Raw genomic sequence first — 20,538 nt, 5'->3', positions numbered from 1 at the left:
ATATATATATATTTATATATACATATATATATGTATGTATTTTTTTTTTATGATAGTCACACACATAGAGAGAGAGAGGCAGAGACACAGGCAGAGGGAGAAGCAGGCTCCATGCACTGGGAGCCCGACGTGGGGTTTGATCCTGGGTCTCCAGGATCGCGCCCTGGGTCAAAGGCAGGCGCCAAACCGCTGCGCCACCCAGGGATCCCTGTATCAGTTCTTTATACATTTTGGATACTAACTCTTTATCAGATATGTCATTTGCAAATATTTTCTTCCGTTCTGTAGGCTTCCCTTTGGTTTTGTTGTTTCCTTCACTGTGCAGAAGCTTTTATTTTGATGCAGTCCCAATAGCTAATTGCACCTGAGTCTACTCAGATTTCTGTAATTATTATAAGGGCAGATTTGGGGACAATTTACCAAAAGTATAATTCTGATGACTTAGGTTGGAGAAAAATCTCCTTGGAGTTGCCATCTCTAGAAATAAAGGGTGGTTGTTTCAATTGCTGGGTGATTTAAGATGATGCCTGGCTTGAAGTGATACATGCCTTTAAAGAGCTGCCTTGTTCCTTTCAAAAGCAAGCCCATGAGATGTCTTAACACAACACTTGCAAAATGAAGTGAGGCCCTTTGTGGGGCAAGCTTCTGTCAAAGTCTGACAAACATTCCTCTTATTGGTGACCGTGGTTCTCATGCCAGAGAGAATGAGCCAGGAGGGTGGCCCTGCCTACCATGGTACCACCGTGTTGGTTAATATCACATGTACTATGTTGGAGCAGAGGTGGATACCAAATTCTGTGGGCTGAATCAGGCTCTTAGATAAATTTTATTGCCACATAGATTTTATTGACCTGCACTATGATGGCCTAGGCAGGACGAAAAAAAATTTTTGAACAAGTTATGACCACTAGCTATTATTTAGTTTTAATTTTAAATAGCAAAGGATCCAATTTAAAATAGCAAAGGGTCTCTTTGGACTGCTTCTGGGATTTTAGGGGCAGGAATTTCTTCCCTGTGCTTCAAAAGACTGAGAAAGTGATCCATATTATGACTCACCACCAAGGTTAAAAGTGACTAATCATCTCAAAAGGGATGTGCTTAACAACTGGGAGACACATGCATGGGGAGCTCTTCTCACATCAGCAGAACAGTGACCTTTGCTCTCTCTAGGTCCCTACTGGACTCATGTCCTGTTTACATGGAAATCCAAGGAGGGTTTGAAAGTCTACGTCAATGGGACCCTGAGCACCTCTGACCCAAGTGGCAAAGTATCTCATGCCTACGGGGAGCCCAGCGTCAACCTCGTGATAGGGTCTGAGCAGGATGAGACCAAGCATTATGAAGATGGAGCTTTTGATGAGTTCATCATTTGGGAGCGGGTCCTGACCCCGGACGAGATCGCGATGTACTTCACAGCTGCCATTGGTCAGTGGGCATGGCGGGGAGGGCTCAGGCCAGCTCTGCCCATCTCTGGAAGGGCAAGGCTCCTTCTGTCCACCTCCCTTACTAGCATTTCTCACTTTCCACTCTCCTGAGGTGGCCGTCTGTGCTGCAGGCTGCGAGGAATCCTGAAGAACCTCATAAATACAGTCATTTCTCTAGAACACCTGTTCCCTAAGATGGAGTAACTGGCAACTTAGAGGAGAGACACTGAGATGAATATCCTGCTGGTCACCACGGGTTTTCAAGGTGTACATGATGGATGATTACAGACAGCTTTGGGGATAGATATTCCAGACCCACTAATGCATTTGATCAACAAATGTTTATCAGGTGCCTTCTGTATGCCAGACTCTGGTGGATGCTCAGGGACCCCCAAGGATGCCCCCTTCTTGCTCAGTACAGAGTGGTTGTTCAGAAATAGGGCCTGAGGGACAGGAAGCCTGGGTTCAAATCTTCACTCAGCCATGATGACCTGTGGGACTTGGGAAATTACTTTTGTTGAGGTAAAATTCATGTAACATAAATTCAACCATTTGAAGGTATACAGTCCTGTGGTACTATGTTCACTACATTGTGCAGCCATCGTCTCTGGTTTTAAAACAGTCTCAGAACCCTGAAAGAAACCCAGCACCCACCAGCTACTGCTCCTTGTGTTCCCCTCCCAGCCTTTGGCCACCCCAATCCACTTTCTGTGTCTACAGACTTCTGTCGTTTGGGTCTTCCATATACCTGGAATCATGTAATATGTGACTTTTTGTGTCTTAATCTTTCCAAGTCACAGCACTCTTTTTTTTTTTTGAAATGATGGAAATAGTAGTACCTATGTCCCAGAGAGCTGGGGGCTACGGAGATATCATGTGACAGGTGTAAGGCATCAGCAGAATACCATGGGGCAGGTTTTTGCAACATTTTTGCTGTTTTTAAGATTAATACTTTCCCTTCACTCCATTTTTATTCTGCCAACACATGAATGTACTGAATCTTTATTTCAACAAGAAATAATCTGCCAGAAAACAACAGTCACTCATAAACATTTGTCAGCTGGCCACTGCGTGGACACCAGAGCAGCAGGGGCATGCCAGGACCAGGAGCTGAAAGGCTTGCCTCCCCTCAACTTCTGACAGTAAATCCCTTAGCTGTTAGGGGCCTGTGGTTACATGACAGAAAACACAACTAATGTGACTTATGCCAAAATAAAAAATCTCACACAATGGAAACAAGAAGAGAAAATCTGCTTCCAGACCCATTTGCTCTAGGTTTTCACATATCATTAGGAATTTCTGTGTTCTCTGCTTCCTTCTTGTGGTGTCAGCATGGCTGCCATTCCCTCCAGGGCTCCATCCCATCCTCTGCCGAAGACGAAGGGCTTCCTTTTTCTGTCATCTCCTGCAGCAGGGCTGGCCATGACTCTCATTTCATCAGATTGATCTGGTGTTTCCCAGAAACCAAGTACTGTGGCTGAGGGTGGAGAATATGCTGATTGCCTTAAGTCTGCATCATGGTCTACTTGACATGGCAGTGTGGTCAGCCTCCCCAAAGATGACTGTGGCTGCTGGTCTTGGAAGCAGGGCACAGTCACTGTGCTTGCAGGAAGTCTCTGTCCATTGCAGCCTTTGACACCCATTTTTCACTGAGAAAGTGGAATTCATTCCTTTCACACAAGTGACATAAGGACAATATATAGGTCCTGTACAATAAAAAAGGATGTCAATCTCCTGCATTTTATAGCCTAAGATTCAGAAATTTGTCATTTTGAGACCAAGATGTCATCTGTACATGTATTATTGAAAGCCTCAAAAAAAAAAAAATCCTGCCTTCCTGATACTTTGCCATTTTATTAACACTGGAAAGAGGTGTTGCTGTTTCTGGTTCTTGCAGCTATCCCAACAAATCCTTGTCCCCAGGACATCCCAGGGCTCAGGGATGAGGAGCATCAGCCCCACACCTGACATAGTGTTTCAGGTCACCTCGCCCTCTGTGCCTTCTGAAGGTGGTGTCTGGCTTTTTTTTTGGGGGGGGGGGAGGTATTTAGGAAAGGTGTTTGCATTAACATCTGTGTGTCCCAGGGAGCATTTGCATGCATCTTTGTTGAACCAGAACTAGACCCATCAGACCCCATAGTGCTTGGGGACTCAGTTCTGAAGACAGGTCACATGACATAAAGCACATATATAGAAAATGACCTGGAGTCCCCTGGACTGCTCATGTGGGTCAGTCTGTCAGAGCCACAGGTTCAGGTCAGCAGCGGGCAGATAGACATCTGTGCTGAGATCCAGCATGTCTTACCCCAGGCCAGGGCCCTGCTGAGGCTGGTCTGCAGGAAGCAGAACTTGTTCTTTGCATAAAGCCCTGTCTGCACACAAAACATGTGCTCAAAGTAGGCATTTCTCTGTGTGACTTGCCCAGAGGGGGCATCCTCTTCTAATTTATTAGCCAGAACAGGCCAGATGGGGTGACCTTTTCTAATTCACACAGAGGCTTTGCCACACAAAGGACCAGAGGAAGTAGAAGGCTGCATCTAGTCTTGTGATTTTCAGGTATGCATCTTTGGACACTAGAAACACACCCACACAACCAGAGGCCGACAAAATAAGAGCCCTTTGGGACCTGAGACTGCCAGAGGACACAGAAGATTCTCCCTTCTTCTCTCAGCCTCACACGGTCCTCAGTTGAGGGTGGGCAGGATGGCTGATCCTCACTGTCCTGCACTTTATTTTGTGGACTCATGTGAGTTATACGTGAATTCGGTGTGACTTCTCTGTCACTCCTTGGCACTTGAGGAATGAATATCGCTCTGACTTGGGGAACGGAATGTTTGGGGCTCTTGTTGTTCAGGCAGTGTCTCCCCTTCCGTGTCTGTCTCCCAGCTACCTGGCCCCTCCCCAACCCAGGGGGCCGGTTACTACTGGAGCTAGCTAGGGGTGATGAGGTCATTTCCTTAAGTCACCCCAAGCAATCTTGAGGGATATTCCACAAATGAGGTAGAGTATCTAGTTAGTCTGTTTTCTTACCAGAAAATGCTAAATTAGAAATCATCAGTGGAAAACAGGTGGAGCAGAGCAAATATGGCTTTTGGTGCTGGATGTCTTCATTATTTGTAATTATTTATGATTAACCAAATGGATTAGAAAGAACTAGAATCCTCAGGGTTGAAGGGGCTCAGGAGGAGAGTCCCCCCACCACTTTGTCTTGTTTCACCTGTCTGGGAAGAAGGCTTGACTGGACGGATTGTTTGTCCCAGCCCAGAGATTAACGGCCCTCTCTATTCCATCTTCAACTAGTCCAGACGTGGTTGAAGGCTGTTTCTTTTGGTTCTCTATTTATTTGAAATCAGTAAATGCTTGTATAAAATCATCGTTTAAATGATGACTTGCATGAAGGGTGTTCAAAAGCAATTTGAAACATAAATAGGAAAGTAATGTGACCTGGGAAAATCCATACAATCTTGTCTATGAAGCTAATTTACTAGCCCTTTATCTTTCCAGCACCATTCCTACTCAAAACATTCTCAGGCTCTCTTGGATGTGTCTGAAGCTGAAGAATTTTGAACAAAGACAGGTCTTCCTCAGGGTGAAAGACTGACCATGTTTCAGTCCTTAATTAAGCGTTACTGATTTTTTTTCCAGGAAAGCATGCTTTGTTGTCTTCAACACCGCAAAGCTTCTTCATGACACCCCCAGCCAACACCATGGTGAGCATGCGCTTTGATTTTGGCCCCCTCTCCCCTTGTTGAAGAATTTCTGCTTAGCCTCTATGCCAGGACTGAATTTCAGTAGGCAGTCTAGCGTCTGGGAAGAAATCATCCCTGGAGGAGAAGCTAACTTTGGCATGAATTCTGGATGCCCAGGCTGACTGAAGGGAAAACCCTCTGCTCTTGTAGTCTGTGGCCTCAGGGGTCAAAAGGAAGTAAAGCAGACTGTCCAGGGACACAAATGCTGAGAGTATCTCTGGGCAGGCAGGACCTGTGTTAATGCTTGTTTTCTTTCTGCCCCTTCTCCCAATGTTTGAGGAAAGATCAGTCCATACAGAAATGGACTCTGCCATTATTTGTAATCACACCACTACACCTCACTTGGGAAATCTATGGGAATAGTGAGGGCACAGACTCTTACACCATCTATGTGGGTCCAAACCCCAATTCCACATTTATTTCTGGGTAATCCTTTCTGTGCTTGGTTTTATCTCTCAAGTGGTCACATATTTCTTGAGGTTGTCCGGAGGATGAAAGGTTAGTATGTGACAGTGTCACAAAAGTGCCTCCCGATATGCAGTAGGTGCAACTGCCATTGTCATAGGCTTTAAGAGACGCGAGACCAAAAGGACACACTGAACTTCCAGGGGATTTCTTGGCTTTCGTCCCTAGCCGGAACTCACGCCTCTCATTTCTTTCAGATGCCCACCAATGCCTACCATCCTATCATAACCAACTTGACAGAGAAAAGAAAAAACTTCCAGAGTCCAGGAATTGTACTGAGTTATCTGCAAAACATGTCTCACAAATTACCTGATAAGCCTCTGTCACAGGAAATGGCACTGAACCTCACCAAGGTAAAGCTAGTCATTTCTGTGCTTAGCTGATCAGGGATGACAAAGTGCCAGATCCTGGCCCACAGGCGTGTTTTGTTTAATCTGCACAGAGTTACAGAAAAGTTAGGAGCTTTTACATAAAAGTCTGCATTTTAGACTTTCATGCATAACTGGATAGGGTGGCCTCTCCAGCCAGCTCACCCAGCTGGCTGGGGCCTCTTTAGCCCTGCCTTAGCCCTTCGTGTCATGTTCCCACCTCGGTCGGCATCTACCTGGCCAAAGGCCATCTGGATGTGCATCTCTGGTTCTAAACTCTGCTGGCTACCTTGGCACCTGGTAAAGGGTGGGATTGGGTCTTGGGTAGATGTTGCTGGGAGGCCCTAGGCTGCAGTCTGCACACACTGTGACCCACAGTGTCGTGACTTGGAGGCCGGTGGGAATTGCCAAAGTTACCTAGAGCACTTTGTGAACTGGCCATTTATGGCACGGCATCAAGGTGCGGTTGCTTTCCACTCTGCTCCAAGTACTTCCTGGGTCGAGGTAGAGGTGGTAATAAGGCTCCTGTGGCCTTAACTTCCATCTCAGCACCGGGGCTCTCGGCTGAGGTGGAGAGGGAAGGCATGTCCGGGTGGGTTTTCCCTGGAAAGTGTCCAACGTTGGGTGCAGGGCGGGGGCAGGGTGCAGGGCTGTATCTCCCCGAGCGGTTCCTTGCCCTGTGCCCTGTGTCCTTGGTCGCTCTGTTCTGCGGCAATACGGGGAGACAACAGGAGACTGCGCTCGTGCGCCTGCAGAGAGCGGTGGCGTGTGGCGGGCGCTCTGGGAGGCTCCTTCATGCCTCCAGGCTTGCTGGCTGATGGCAGGTCCGAGGAGCATGTGAAAAGACGCTCGGGGTGCCCCCCCCCCCCAGGCGGAGAGAGGGCATCGTTGGCTTTCCTGCCCCCGCGGGGAGAAGCAAGAGCCAGCCTCCCAGGCGCCCCCTCCACCCCTGGGGCGAGCCGGGTGCACGCGGCCTGCCGAGTCTGAGGCATGGCACTGGGCCTGCTTCCCCACGCCCCCGCCGCCCCCTCCCTCCCCGCCCCCTCCCCCCCCACCCTCAGCCCCCCAGCGAGAGCGGCTCCGGCTGCCCACAACCTGCACCAGCCCTGAGTACGTGCAGGCAGGTCCCCGGCCTGCTTCACTCGGTTCGGGTACCTGGTCTTCCCGCACAGCGGGGCCTGCGGCCGCAGCACAGTTCCGTGTTACCCAACGGCGGGGACAACCCGCCCCCGGGCCCCGCAGCCGGTGCGTGACGGAGTCCACGGAGGCCACAGCATCCTCACCCCTCACCGGGAAGGAGAATCTTTCCCACGGTCCGTGTGCAGACCTCGCGTCGCAGCTCATTGGGCGGAGCTCGGTCACATGACCGCCCGCCCCAGGGGAGTGGGCGGGGCTCGGTGGCTCAGCCAATCACAAGGAGTGTGGGCGGGGCCGAGGCTGCTGTGGGAATGGGGGAGCACTTCTGGCTTCAAAGGTGCGGAGGGTCCGCCGTGTGCGGGGCGCCCCGGCGAGGGCGTCTCTGCAGCCTGGAGGGGATGCCTGTTGGATGCAGGTTGGCGCGGGAAGCTCTCTTGAGGCTCAGGTGTCCTCTCCCTGGGCCACCTGGCCTTGTCTGGGGCCCATGTGCTCAGGGGCCGCAAGCCGGAGCGGGGAGCAGGGACCTCGGCCCACCTGTAGGGGGGCGGCTCGCTGCTCCGAGCCCCGGGAGTCTGACCTGCGGGGCTGCCCCTTCTGCTTGTGCAAGGGAGGCCCCGTACCTGGATTTTATGTGCAGATTTATGAGGCACATTCAGCCTCTGGGCCCTCGGTTTGGGACTTCTAATGTGGACCTCAGTGGAGAGATCTGACTCTGGGTGTCCTGCAGAGGAATCCTGCAGATTTGCCCCAAATCCTGCCCGTCTCTGATTCCATGAGAAGTAATATCTAATTTTCCATGAAGTCCCCTGGCTCCTCAGCGCTAGCAATCGGGCAGGAAAATGGTGAGAAGTCCTTTCCCGTGCCAGTTGATGTGGGGGCCGTTAGCCACATCTAGCTGGGGAGGGCTTGAGCTGTGGTTAATTCAGATTGAGAAGTGCTTAAAAAAAAATACACACCAGATTTCTAACACAGAGGACAGAGAAAAGAATGTAGAATATTGAATTGATAATTTTTATATTAGCACGTTCAAGCGCTATTTTAGATATATTGGACTAAGTAAAAATTACTTTGTAAAAACTAATGAAAATTAGTTTCACCTTTTTTTTTTTTTTTCCTCTCTTTTAGAAGTATGGCTGTTAGAGGGGTACCTGGATGGCTCAGTTGGTTAAACCCTGACTCCTGGTTTTGGCTCAGGGCATGATCTCAGGGTCCTGAGATCCAGATTCTGCTCCCCGCAGCTCCTGTGCAAACTTGTGCTTTCTCTCAAAAAAACTAGATAAAATATGGCCTCTAGGAAGTTTAAAAGTTGAAATGTGGCTCACGTTATATTTTTATGTCACCAAGCTGCTCTAAAGTACAAGTCAGCAGTTTATAGCCATTAGGCCGAATCTGTGTTGCCTGTTTTTGTAAGAAAGTTTTATTGGAACACGCTCATTTAGTTATGTGTCTGTGGCTGCATTTTTATTACCGTGACAGAGTTGAGTGTTTCTGACAGAACTGTATGGCCTTAAAGCCTAAATACTAGGTGATCTTTCTTTAAGGAAGTGCCGACTCCTGCACTAGATTATAAATTTTCCCCACTAGACCTCAAGTCCAATATTTTGTTCATCCTTAGTTCTTAAGGCTTTGTCCTTCAGGGTCTTAATAAGTATTTATCAAAGATAATAAAGGAGTGAGGGGTTTTGATGATGTATTCTCTAAATATTTAGTGTCTAAAAGCGAGGAAGAATGTGATTTCTCTGGAAATGGCAGTTTGGTGGAAATGTGGGAGATTTAGTTCAGGCTCTAAGTTTAATTCTGTGTCTACAATAGAAAACAAACAGTTAAAGGCTGATATGAGTGATGTAAATGAGGGACTAGACTAGGTGTCAGGCAGTAGGGAGTGGCGAGGACTAGGGTACACTGAGGAACACGTTTGATTAAGCTGCTGCTTCACTTTTGCCAATGGTGGCCATGTGGGACTGTGGGTTAGGGGTGGTCAAAGCTTCTGCTTTTCTCAAAAGAAGCAGGAAATTAACATTTTCATTTAAATATTCCAACTTGGAAATGTCAAAAGTTAATTTCATTTTTTTTTAAATGGTGAGCCAAACCAAATATGATTTTAAGGTGATTTGACCAAAGGTCCCCAAGTAACTTCTTTATGGAGAGGTAATTTCCAATGAACACATGTGGTTTTTTTTTTTAGAGATTTTATTTTATTTATTCATAGAGAGAGAGAGAGGCAGAGACACAGGCAGAGGGAGAAGCAGGCACCGTGCAGAGAGCCTGACGTGGGACTCGATCCCGGGTCTCCAGGATCACGCCCTGGGCTGCAGGCGGCCCTAAACCGCTGCGCCACCAGGGCTGCCCAACACACGTGGTTTTACGTCAGCTTGGCTTCTCACCCAAGGAAAGCATATTCAGTGGGCCATGATTTGTTCATCCGTTCATTCATTCATTTATTCATTCAACCGTCATTTACTGAGGGCTGCTTCTATCTCCTAGGCACTGTGTGTAGGGCTTCTCCATGACTAAGCTGAATGCTTATCACTGATGAATGGGTTGTCACAGGGAACAAATAAGATAGTAGCTCTGAAGGACCTTGTAAAATATAACCCAATATGCTGATATCAGCTATTTTTGTTTATTACTATATGTAAAATCCAAGCTAGCCATTGCTCTATAGACATGGAGTAATCAAAGTTCTTGAGATTTTGAGGATTAAGGATACATGCTAAGAAGTGTCATTTTTTCTGCCTTTAGGCTTTCTTAAAAGCCATGGAAGAGGTTCTTCAACTGCCCAGTTGGATTGATGTATCAGAGGTAAGAAAAAAGAACATTTTGATCTTCAAAACGTATGCACTTTGGGAACCACTGTGACTTCCTAGAACTGGTGTAAATATGGCCCAATTCACATCTTGAAGAGAAATGATGCATCTTTTAGTTTTGTAATCTGAAATATTAGAGCACATTTTGACCAGATACAACTGATGTGAAGTACCATGTCTTTTGTATGGCTCAAGAATGTGTCAGTGATACATTAGTCTCCTCAACACCAAGCAAGGAAATGGTTGCATTTCTTCCTGAAGTGTGTACTTGGTTGACCTCTGTTTATCATTTTATTAAAATATGTTTTACCATCACATTGTTCTTGAGTAGTAATAAAAAAAAAACATGTTTTATGTTTAAAGATCACTAGATTAAGTGAAAAAAGTAGAACCTGTGACAATATGTATTTCATGGTTATAAATGTAAAAACCAAAAAAGCTTCTTTTTTCCCCTGAACTCCAAAGAATTAGAAAGGAGAATAGAATTTTTTCTTTTTAAAAATAACTTAATTGATCCTACTATTTAATGAATAAAACAAGTTAATATGTTGTGAAGGTAGAAACTGTAGATAGTAAAAAAATGTATAAAAGAACAGATACCTGAAGTCCTAAGGTGGACCACGACCCTGAGCACACCCCTTCCTGTTCTGCTTTTATTTCACTTACCTGCCCACATAGTCTACAAATACACTGTATGTCTGATTTAACCTGGTTGTCTTTGACTCTGCAGGAGAGTTTCCACTGACAGTAGGGAGATCAGTCAGGCTAGGCTAGGCTATGCTGCAGTAACAAATAGACCCCTGCATCTCAGTGGCATAGCACAGTTGAAACTTACTTCTCACTCATGCAAAGTCTGGAGTGGGTCCGAGGAGCCTCTCAGTCCAGTGACTTTGGGGTCCTGGCTCTGTCCATTTTCTGATGCTGTGGTCTTAACATGACTTCCAAAGTCAAGCAGTGGGGAGGACTCTCAACTGCCTTGCTTAGCAGAGTTGCAACCACACCAGTGTAATATTAAAGTGCTCATTCTCCTGAAACCGTATAAGGTTTAAAAAATATTTGCCAGTTTGAGGCAGAAATGTTATTAATGAGATTGCTGTATGGTTTACATTTAATGAACCTTTTATTTAAACAGTTTCAAATGGAATGAGATGGAGTTAACACTAGCAAAGGGAGGAAAACAAGGGATTTGAATTTACAGTTGATCTAGTATTACCTAGAAACAAATTCTTTTTTTTTAAAAATGCACAACCTTCCAGAGTCCATGGCTTCTAGAGGGACTCTGTGTACAGAACTGCAGCATGGGGAACCCCCAAAAAATGGCCAGTGGAGGACCTGAGCAGACCTATTTTATCAGCATCATTATAAAGTAATTTTTTCTTAATGTTCTGCCACAAAATATGAATAATCATGAAACTATTCAGACTTAGGAAGGCTCTAATGTGCATTCAAGAGAAGGTATCAATCAGCTACTGCCCACAGAACTACAGAGAGACACAGATTTCTATGTGTTTAACCATGCTCTGCTGATTGAAATCAGGCCACAGGCCTCAGAGAAAATGTCTAAAATTGGCCTCAATGTTCTATTCCCAGCTTATTAGATTCTCATGGAGTGTGCATCTGTGAGAGAGCGCTAAGGATCCTTAGCAGACAGATGCTTTTCAGAAAGGCAGGAAGGAGGCAAAGGGCATGATGGCAGAGAGGCACAGCCACCGCACACCCGGGGCACTGAAAGGTCCTGTCCCTGTAGTGGTGTGCCTGATGAGGGCCCATCAGCTGGATCTGAGCTGTCTGCTGAGATATGGAATGACCAGGAGGGACCCCTGGGATCCTCTCTGTGTTGGGGACTCAGAATGAGTGAAGATGGCCCTTGGAGGGAAGGGATGCACCAGGGGGTTTGAAGAGGCCAGAGAGGATTTGGGGCGCTGGCACCTCCAAAGCATCCCTCCCCTGCATGGAGAATAGGATGAAGCTTCTGGTGTCCTTGTTCTGGAGGGCATTTGGGGGGCAATCAGCCCTCTCCTCCTGAAACGGAAGGGGGCAGGGTGGGGGCCGGTCAGAGCTTTGCTGAGGTGAGTCCAGAGGGTAGCTAGCACCAGGTCTCTGTGACCTGTGTCTAAGCATAGAAGCCTTGTGGCTGACGGCCAGGTGACTGGGATGTCTGCTGTCTACCAGGTCAGCTGGGTGGGTGACCTCACTGGCCACTTCTTTGCCTGTGAGAAGGGTAGTGCTGTGGGCTCTCCCCTGCTCCTGCTCATCTGCTCATTGAGGGCACAGGTGGCCTGCCTAGGCCACCACAGACACAGGCCATTCTTCCTTTGGAGGGTGCTGGTGGTGTCAGGGCCAGGCTGCATGTGTTTGGGGGGTAGGCTTCAGAATGGTCACTGTGCAGGTTCCGTTTTCTCAGTTTCCTTGTGTTGTGTTGTTTCCAGGACAATGCTATGGTGGTGGGCTTGATAGAGACTGTTGACACTGTCATGGGCCACATCTCTTCCAGCCTGGTCACCAACGAGCCCCAGGTCACCATCATAGGCTCCTCTTCCATGGCAGGTAGTTGTCAGCTGGGTGTGGGATGGGGCCTTTGGTGCAGGGGCTGGGGACTCAGGAAGGCAGCTGGCCTGTGAGGTTTGCTCTGACGGCCCCGTGCTCACCTACACACGCCTGCACGTGCACATCTGCATGGATGCACACATACACTTGCACGTGCGCACGCACAGTGTACACATACTCACACACAGGTGCCCACACACTTGCACAAAGGTGCAAACACGTGCAGGTGTGCACGCACACAGGTATGCACACACACGTAGCAGTAAACACACCATCAGCTCAGACCTCTCTGCTTTCCTAAACTATGTTGCCCTTATGCAAAATTACACTTTGGAGGGGCAGTGAGATTGGGGCACAGGTGCTCAGCTGTGATGTGGACGCAAAGTCACAGAAGCATTTGATTGTGACTTGGGAGCCAGAATGAGCTCATGTGACAGTTCTTCTGCTTAGAACAAGAGTCAAAAAGCAGCAGCTCCTTTGGGTGCCTGTAGAATAAAAGGTGCAGAGTCAGGTTTCCGAGGGCCGGCTGGAGGCTTGGTCTAAACCTGTTTTTCCGAGGTAATTGGTGTGTAGTCCCACACATGGCCCCTCCATTTGAAAAGCCTTTATCTCAGGAGCGTTGCACTGCTAATACTCCAGCACAAGAACCAAAGTCTGGGACACAGGCCGAATGTAGGTTAGTTTTAGTGAACACTTGTCGGCTGAGACAGTCAATCTGTACATGACACTGGTGGCTGGAAGGTCAGCATCTCCAGCAACTTCTTCCTCCTGTGTGTCAGGAGGAAGCCCTGAGAGCTGATGGTCTGCCCGGAGGGAAGGAGGGGTCGCCTCAGGCCACAAGCCCCTCCAGCGTGTGGGTCTGATGGTTGTGTCAGCCATACAGTGGAAATGACTTCCCTGGACTCTTATTTTTTCTTAGGTTGTCATTGTCTAGAGGTAATTACACTGCCCAGGGGAGCTTGTTCTGTTAACAAAAGCAGAAGCAGATGGGGTTTTACAGCCTAATTTCCTGCGCTGTGGAGCTTACTGACTGGCTTCTTGTCTTTGGCTTGTTCTCAGAGTTTTCTGTGGCCAAACTCCTACCCGAGACCATAAATTCCTCCCACTACCGCTTCCCAGCCCAGGGGCAGAGCTACATCAAGGTTCCCCATGACGCTTTCCGCAGCCAAGGTGAGTGCTGCTGCTGAGCTACCCCAGGACCCCCGGGACTCAGCTGTCTCAGGTGTGGCCCTTGTAGATATGCTGTCAGCTGTTATCTGGTGGAGGACCACCCTGGAGCCTGCTCGCCTGTTCCTGCAGGAGGGGCTCTGGGCCAACATTTCTCAGGGTGTCCTGGGAAGCGCCTGAGATCTCACTCAAAATGCTGATTCCAAGTGTACCCCAGCCTGGTGAACTGGAACTGGGAAGGTTGGGAATGTGCATTTGGACAGGCTCTCTGGGTGATTCTGGTTCACTGTGAAGGACACCTGTGTCCTCCCAGATTTGCACAGTGATGCGTCAGCAAAATGTGAAGAGATGTGGTCACCTTACCCACCCCGTGCAGGGTGGCCTCAGGCTAGGTGAGGGGTTTGTCTGTCCAGGGGTCCAGGTTCTACTTACATCTCAGGGGGCTCAGGCAGCCGTGGCCATTTCTGCTGTGGTGACAGTCCCCTCTGGTCCCTTGAAAAGTGAATGCGTCCACAGGCTTGTCCCTCAGGCAGCCTGAGGGGAGTCTTTGATTCTCAGCTCCTGACAATCTGGCCAGATGATGTGTGATTCCCAGAGTTCTGCCTTAGAGACTGGGTACCAAGGGCAGCCTGGGTGGTGTAGGATCACGGTTTCTCCTCCCCAGCAAGGAGTTGTCACCTGTGTGAAAGGTGCCTGGAGATGTCAAATGACACTCCTGACACATGGGGGGAACCCCAGAACGGGGGGTGTCTGGAGAAGATGCTAAAGTCTGCCAGCTGCACACATGATCTTTGGTCACCTCGTACCACTCAGCTCGGCTGCATGATCTAGAAATCCATGGTTTTTCACACTTAGCAGGGTGGCAGCAGAACTTATTGGTCACAAGGACCAACTGGTGGCTGTAATTCTTGGTTCAGCCAGTTGCTTGTTGTTACTGAACCTGCCTATGTTACAGTCTCCTCATCTATAAAACAGGGATAATGTTAGTACTGGACTCATGATATTGTTTCGGGAATTGAGTGAGCAAAGCCCAACTACCTGGCACACTGTGAGAGTGATATGATGCTAAGTACATTCCTGAAATTCTAACATGTTCACGAATATCCCCGCCGAACTCCAGAAGCCAGTTCACCCCCTCCTTCCCCAAGCGTCCTCTGCTAAGCTAGTGGGGACACAGCACAGAACATGATTCCTGTTTCAAAGCCATCAGATAGCAGAGGTGGGATATAGTGGAAAGGCAGGAAGGACACCTGTGTGGTCACCACCACTTGTAAATCCCGCACCCGCTGCCTCGCTCAGGTGTTTACGGGGCTGCAAATGCTCACATGACAACAGCAGAGGAGACATGCTCACCCAGAGGACAAGGCTGGACACTGGCGCTGGGTGGCAGATTGCGGGGCCTCTTGCCTTGAGAACCTGTAGCATTCCGGGCGAGGCAGGCTCTCCCAGGAGCCGCAGCATCTGCGTGTCTGGAGTCAGTTCAGGGGAGGTGCGGGTGGTCACTGCCACGGCTGCGTCCAGAGCTGCCGGGTCACAGAGCTGCTCAGGCTCACAGAGAAGCCCTCACTGCCCCCAGGAGCCCCCTGGTTGGAGTATGAGGGGTGGGGCCAGTGGGCTTGGCTGGGGCGGTTCGCTGGAGGCTGACAGGTGTTCGGCCCCTTTTCTTCCCTAGCCTGGGTCACCATCGTGGGCCTTCTCTACCACAGGATGCATGATTACCTGGACAACATCCTGCCCGCCAAGACCACGTGAGTGTCTCGGGGTCACACAGCGGGGTCACAGTGGGTCACGGCGGGGAGGAGGTTCAGCGGGCTGACCGGCAGTGGCCTGGGGACCGCGTCGGCAGCCAAGGACCTGTGCCTTCAGCGCCTGAGCGCTGCTGCCCACCGTGTGCTTCGGCCGAGGGTAGGGGGCCGGGAGGGCTGCAGGCCATGGCTGAACCCTGGACTGGGACGGGGGTGGGAGAAGTGTTTCTGACCTGCTCGCTGCACCCCTGCCCATGCGCTCCTCCGTGTTGGCCCCTTTCCGAGCAGGGCTCTCTGCGGAGACCTGGCGGCTCCGGGGGCTCAGGACCCGGCCGTTTGGGTGCCTCAGGTTCCAAAAGGACAACAGCCTCGTGCCCGAACATGGGCGTGGAAACTCAGGGAGAGCTGTGATTGTCCCACTTGGATCCTGTGCCCATCCTGGCTCCCCAAATCACAGTGGCCAGAGCACCCTGCTCTGTCATTGGCTCACGTGGCTCTGTGGACACTGGTGGGGGGGGGGCTGTGATTGGCCCGTTTGGGTCATGTGCCCATCTGGCCTCGCTCATCGTGGTGGCCCCATCACCTTGGTCTCTCACTGGCCGGGTCAGCTCCTGGCCCTTGCGGCCTCACGCTGGGTCAGCTCACCAGACCACGGGGAGAGGCTGGTCCTCGGAGGGGAAGGGCTCCTCTCTGCCCCTGTCACGGGATCCCCCTTCCCTGGCTGGGCAGGGCCCCTCTTCTAATGCCCTAATGCCTGAACCCGTGAAGGCTGCTGGGTGCAGGTGCCCCTCTTGCCCTGCCCGGTGGGCTCTGGGTGCTGCCATCTGCTGGGGCGATGGAAGCAGCAGCCTTCTAAGCTGCCTCCAGATAAAGGATGGGTTACAAGTAGCTTGTAGTGTGCAGATAGTTGAGCCCGACAGCATGTCCCTAGGGCAGCCCATGCCCCATCGCCCAGATGGTCACAGCCTCTGGGGAGACGGCGGGAAGATGATAGCCACGATGTTGCTGCGGACGGGGTCAGTTGCCCCAGGAGAGCCTGCACTTGGACAGGTGTCCTTAAAACCAAAGAAAAGGAACCTGTCACTAACTGTGTGAGTTCCAGAATTCTTTTGGAGAATTGTCGAAGGGAAATGCCATCATCATCACAAGCTAGACAGGCTTTCCCACAAAGGGCCAGATAGTAAATATTTTCGTCTTTATGGGCCATAATGTCTGTGTCAAAACTATTCATTCTTCCCTGGGAATGTGAAAGCAACCTCAGATGATACATAAAGGAATGGAAGGGGCTGTGTGCCAATAAAGCTTTATTTATAAGACCACCAGGCAGCCACCCGGGCCTGCATTTGCACATCCTCCTGCTAGATGCCCTGTTATGTCAGCACTAGCTGGAATGGATGGGGGAAGAGGCTCATTGTGGTGAGCCTGCTGATGTATCCTGCTTTGGGGAGTCCAGGGATGTGCTTGAAGCTTGGCAAATAGGACATCCCTCCATCTCAGGGCCTTTTAGCCTCACCTCCCTGCTGTCCTCACTGCCTCAGGTGCCCACAGGGAAGGCTCTCACTCAGGAGGCTCAGAATCTGTGCTGCCATGACCTGGGTCACCGTGGTCGGCTCCTCTTGTCCCTGCAAGTCATGGGCTCTGAGACTCAGACTCTCACAGGCATATGGGCCCCCCTCACAGCCCTCTACCTAGCATGAACATCCATTGACATGCTCAGTTGGTTTCCCAAAGTCAAAACAGAAATATTTTACAATGATGAGAATGTATTTTTCTTGTGTGAAATCATCAGCTTGGGTGAAGTTCTAAGGTCAACACTTAATGCAAAGGTGTCTTATTATCAAAATTAACCTTGAAAAATAATCATCCAAATAGCTCATCAAGCACAGTCCCTATATGTGTTGTGTTCTCTCCTGTGGCATTTGGACTGGGACAGAATTGACCAACAGTGTTGTAATTAGCAGCACAGAATTGGGTGCTGGGCACCTGGCCTTCTTCTCCCAGGGGGGCCCTTATCAGTGGTGTGAACCTGGGCAGTGCCTGGCTCTGTTTGGCAGTGTGCTCCCCTCTGGATTAGCGATGATGATGGTACTGAAGTGTGAGGCTGTCATGAGCACTAAGTGAGTTAACTGTTTAAACAAAGCTTGGTGCTATTACCACCTCATAAGATGATTGGGCATTCTTGCCATATTGACTGTAAGATAATTATCAAATTCCATGCACAGTTAGGAGTAGATGAGTAGATGAGTAGAATCAGCAGATAGCATGCTGGTGTTCCTGCTCAGCTACACAGCTGAGTCCCTTCCCTTTCATGCGCTGTAACCTTCATGCATTTGTGGTTTTTGTAAGAATGAAAGGTGCAGTGGGGTTTAATGTCCTCTCAGTCCCCCTTTGGGGTGGGGTGGAGTCAGTGCATGAGTTTAGTGCATGAAGATGGGGGTCAGGGATGGGGTCTCCATCTTTACAGCCAAGCCTTGGGTGGGCCACGCCAGGAGCCCAAGCAATCACTGCCAGGGGCAGCGTCTGAGTGTCCTCGGGTCCTAGGGGGCACTTAGCCAGTCCCTGCTATACCACCTGCACACAGAGGCTCTCACCTGCCCCGTCATGATGAGGACTGCTCAGCTCTTACTGATGGTCATGCTGTGCCAGGCAAGCAACTGGGAATTCAAGCTGGGGAGGGAGTCTAGAGATGCTCCAGGTCTCAGTGTCTTATTGGCAGACTCACATGTGCTTCAGACGAGTAAGTTCCCACAGGTTTTGGCTTGGCTTCCTTCCCTGCACTTGATCGTCTCTGTAGAGTAATGCCAGCCAATCGGTACAGAAGGAATGGCAGGATCAGAAGGACACCATCTTGCAGCCCTACGTGTAGGTACCTATCAGGCAAAGGTCACCCCAAAGGGGGACTGAGAGGACATTAAATCCTTTCATTCATTGGGCGTTCATTCCCTTCAGCCAGCTGGCCACTCTAGACATCAACAATGGGATGTGATGTCTTATGTCCCCTGATGTGATATGGTGGGAGGGAGTTAATGAGGCCCGTGGAATAATCCTACCCCAACACGTGGTCTGAAGCTCCTCATGAGGAACCAGCAAATGTAAAGGGCCATTTTGCAAAGTGTGGCTGGCACTGCTGAATGCCCATGGCATGATGGAGAAAGAGCTGTGGGCCTGCAAGGAAGATCTCCCTAGCAGATGCATGGGCCTCATCGGGACCAGCAGAGCTCTGAGGCAACAGGTGGGGATTGGACATGGCATCACAATACTGAAGCAGTGCCTGATGGTGCTGTGGTATGGTGGGGGCTGTCTCTAGAGTTAAAAGGTACTTGCTGAAGTACTCAGGGGGGGAGAGGTGCCATGAGTGCTTCCTCGGGGCTCAGCAGGAGTGTGTGTGTATGAGCCTGCCAGTCGCAGCAAATGTGACAGAATGGTAGGGGATAGGGATCTAGGTGAAGAGTGAGTGTCCACTGTCCTCTTTCTAGCAAATTTTCTGTAGGTTTGAGAAGGAGAGGGGCTTGAGTTAGTTATTAGGTAAAACTAGTCAAGGGAGAAGGAGGCTCGTATACCCAGCCCCCAGAGACCGGGTTGTTATGAAGGTGGCTGTGTGGACGCAAGCACGGGCAGAGGGAGAATCCTGCACCAGGCTTTGGGGAGCAAGTGGGAGACAAGTGAGGTCCTGATGAGACAAGACAGCAGCAGAGGGCCAGGCGGCCTGTGTGGGCCCAGTGACTCCACATTTCAGGCATCCGAGAGCAGTTTTCCCAAGTCGAAATTCATGCCAACAGACGTTTGCTGAATACTGACTGCGGGGCTAGGACTGCGGGGCAGCGAGCAGGGCACGACTTCAGACAGGTGCTCATCCGTGGAGTCATACAAGCACTGCACACATGTGCCAGGCCCTGAGCTTGGGCTTCCTTGAATCCTGTACCCCAACTTGGCCCTGAGTATCACTTTGACCTTGTAACTGTGTGAGGCAAGGACCGTGTATATCAGGCAGGGTTCCTTTGATTGGGTTGTACATGTCGAAAACGTGGCTTAAAGTGTCTTCATGAGAGGGCACTTGGATCATGTAAGCTGCAGGGTATACAGGCACAGTGGCTTCAGGGGCGGCTTGATCCAGTGCCCAGCTGCTGTCACTCAGCTCTGTCTCTCTTCTTCCCTGGATGGGCTCCTTTCCTAGTTCATCTCTCCACTCATGGCTGTAAGCCCCTGCCAGGGCCTCCTCCTGCAGGGCAGACACGTAGCAGAGAGATATGAGGGTCCCTGACCCAGCATTTTCTATCTGAGTCCTTTTGCGTCTCCTTGGACCTTCCCAGATCACATACCTCTGGACAATCACCATGGCCCGAGGGAGGCCGTGCGCTCCAGGTCCAGACCTGGACAGCAGGGCTTACTCCCCAGCCAGAAGTGAGGCAGGGGGCAGTCACGTGGAGGAAAGTGTGGGCCTTTCTCAGGAGAGTGAATGCACACCGGGTGGCAGAACAGCAGGTGCTCACCACACTAGCATCATCACAGCATTTTATAAACAGGAGGTTAAAGTTCAGACGGGGTGAGTCCCTCACCCAAGGTCTCACACACGGCTGAGCAGGTGAGATTGCTAAGAGTCACACGTGGTGCCTTGATCCTTCTGTTCTTCAAACTCCCTGAGCCATGACTTCTTCTGCTAAATTATCGACTCGGTGAGGTCAAGGGCCCCAGGTTGCCTGGGAAGCTGGCACGCAGCCCAGTGATGGAGTCCAGGCAGCACCAGGGGTAGATCCCCCTGTGGGTGCCAGCATCCGAACTTAGAGAGCAGCGTGTACCCCACAAAAGTTCCATCCAAGGAGGATTTCGGTCTCAAAAATCTCAGCCTTAACATGAAGTTCCAAGTCCTGGTTCTGGCTGCTGCCCCTCCCCACGTCCCCTTTTGTAATGATGTTTCTTTCATTTCCAAGGATTGCAGAGGCAGCAAATTACAAAAGCCACACACTGTCTGCAGTCAGCTACCTGATTTCTCTGGAGGTGTCCCCGCCGCCCGTGCTCTCCCAGAACCTGTCAGGAGCTCCTCTGGTGACGGTCCAGCTCAGGCACAGATTGGTGAGTGAAAGCGCACGCGCCCTCACTTCCCTGCTTCAGTGTCACATAGAGGAAGCCAA

The 20,538-nt window shown here is 50.1% G+C and overlaps 1 protein-coding gene across 5 annotated transcripts in view; it reads left to right on the top strand.

Moving 5' to 3' along the window:
* Nucleotides 1-20,538, top strand: part of ADGRD1 (adhesion G protein-coupled receptor D1) — a 123,049-nt gene that overhangs the window by 29,593 nt on the left and 72,918 nt on the right. For 4 of the 5 annotated variants that reach the window (XR_011994622.1, XR_011994621.1, XM_072722605.1 and 1 more), the window contains 8 exons: nucleotides 1,171-1,425; nucleotides 5,070-5,134; nucleotides 5,836-5,991; nucleotides 9,886-9,945; nucleotides 12,380-12,497; nucleotides 13,557-13,667; nucleotides 15,337-15,412; nucleotides 20,338-20,479. Coding sequence is in view for 3 of the 5 variants with exons in the window: in XM_072722605.1 (XP_072578706.1) it covers nucleotides 1,171-1,425; nucleotides 5,070-5,134; nucleotides 5,836-5,991; nucleotides 9,886-9,945; nucleotides 12,380-12,497; nucleotides 13,557-13,667; nucleotides 15,337-15,412; nucleotides 20,338-20,479 (983 nt within the window). In the remaining 2 variants the exon portion in view is untranslated. The remainder of the gene's footprint in view (nucleotides 1-1,170; nucleotides 1,426-5,069; nucleotides 5,135-5,835; nucleotides 5,992-9,885; nucleotides 9,946-12,379; nucleotides 12,498-13,556; nucleotides 13,668-15,336; nucleotides 15,413-20,337; nucleotides 20,480-20,538) is intronic. The other variant, XM_072722606.1, reaches the window with a different exon arrangement.

The sequence above is a fragment of the Vulpes vulpes genome, chromosome 10, assembly GCF_048418805.1.
Source record: "Vulpes vulpes isolate BD-2025 chromosome 10, VulVul3, whole genome shotgun sequence".
NCBI classification, from domain to species: Eukaryota; Metazoa; Chordata; class Mammalia; order Carnivora; family Canidae; genus Vulpes; species Vulpes vulpes.
This window is presented reverse-complemented; position numbering and strand designations above follow the sequence as displayed.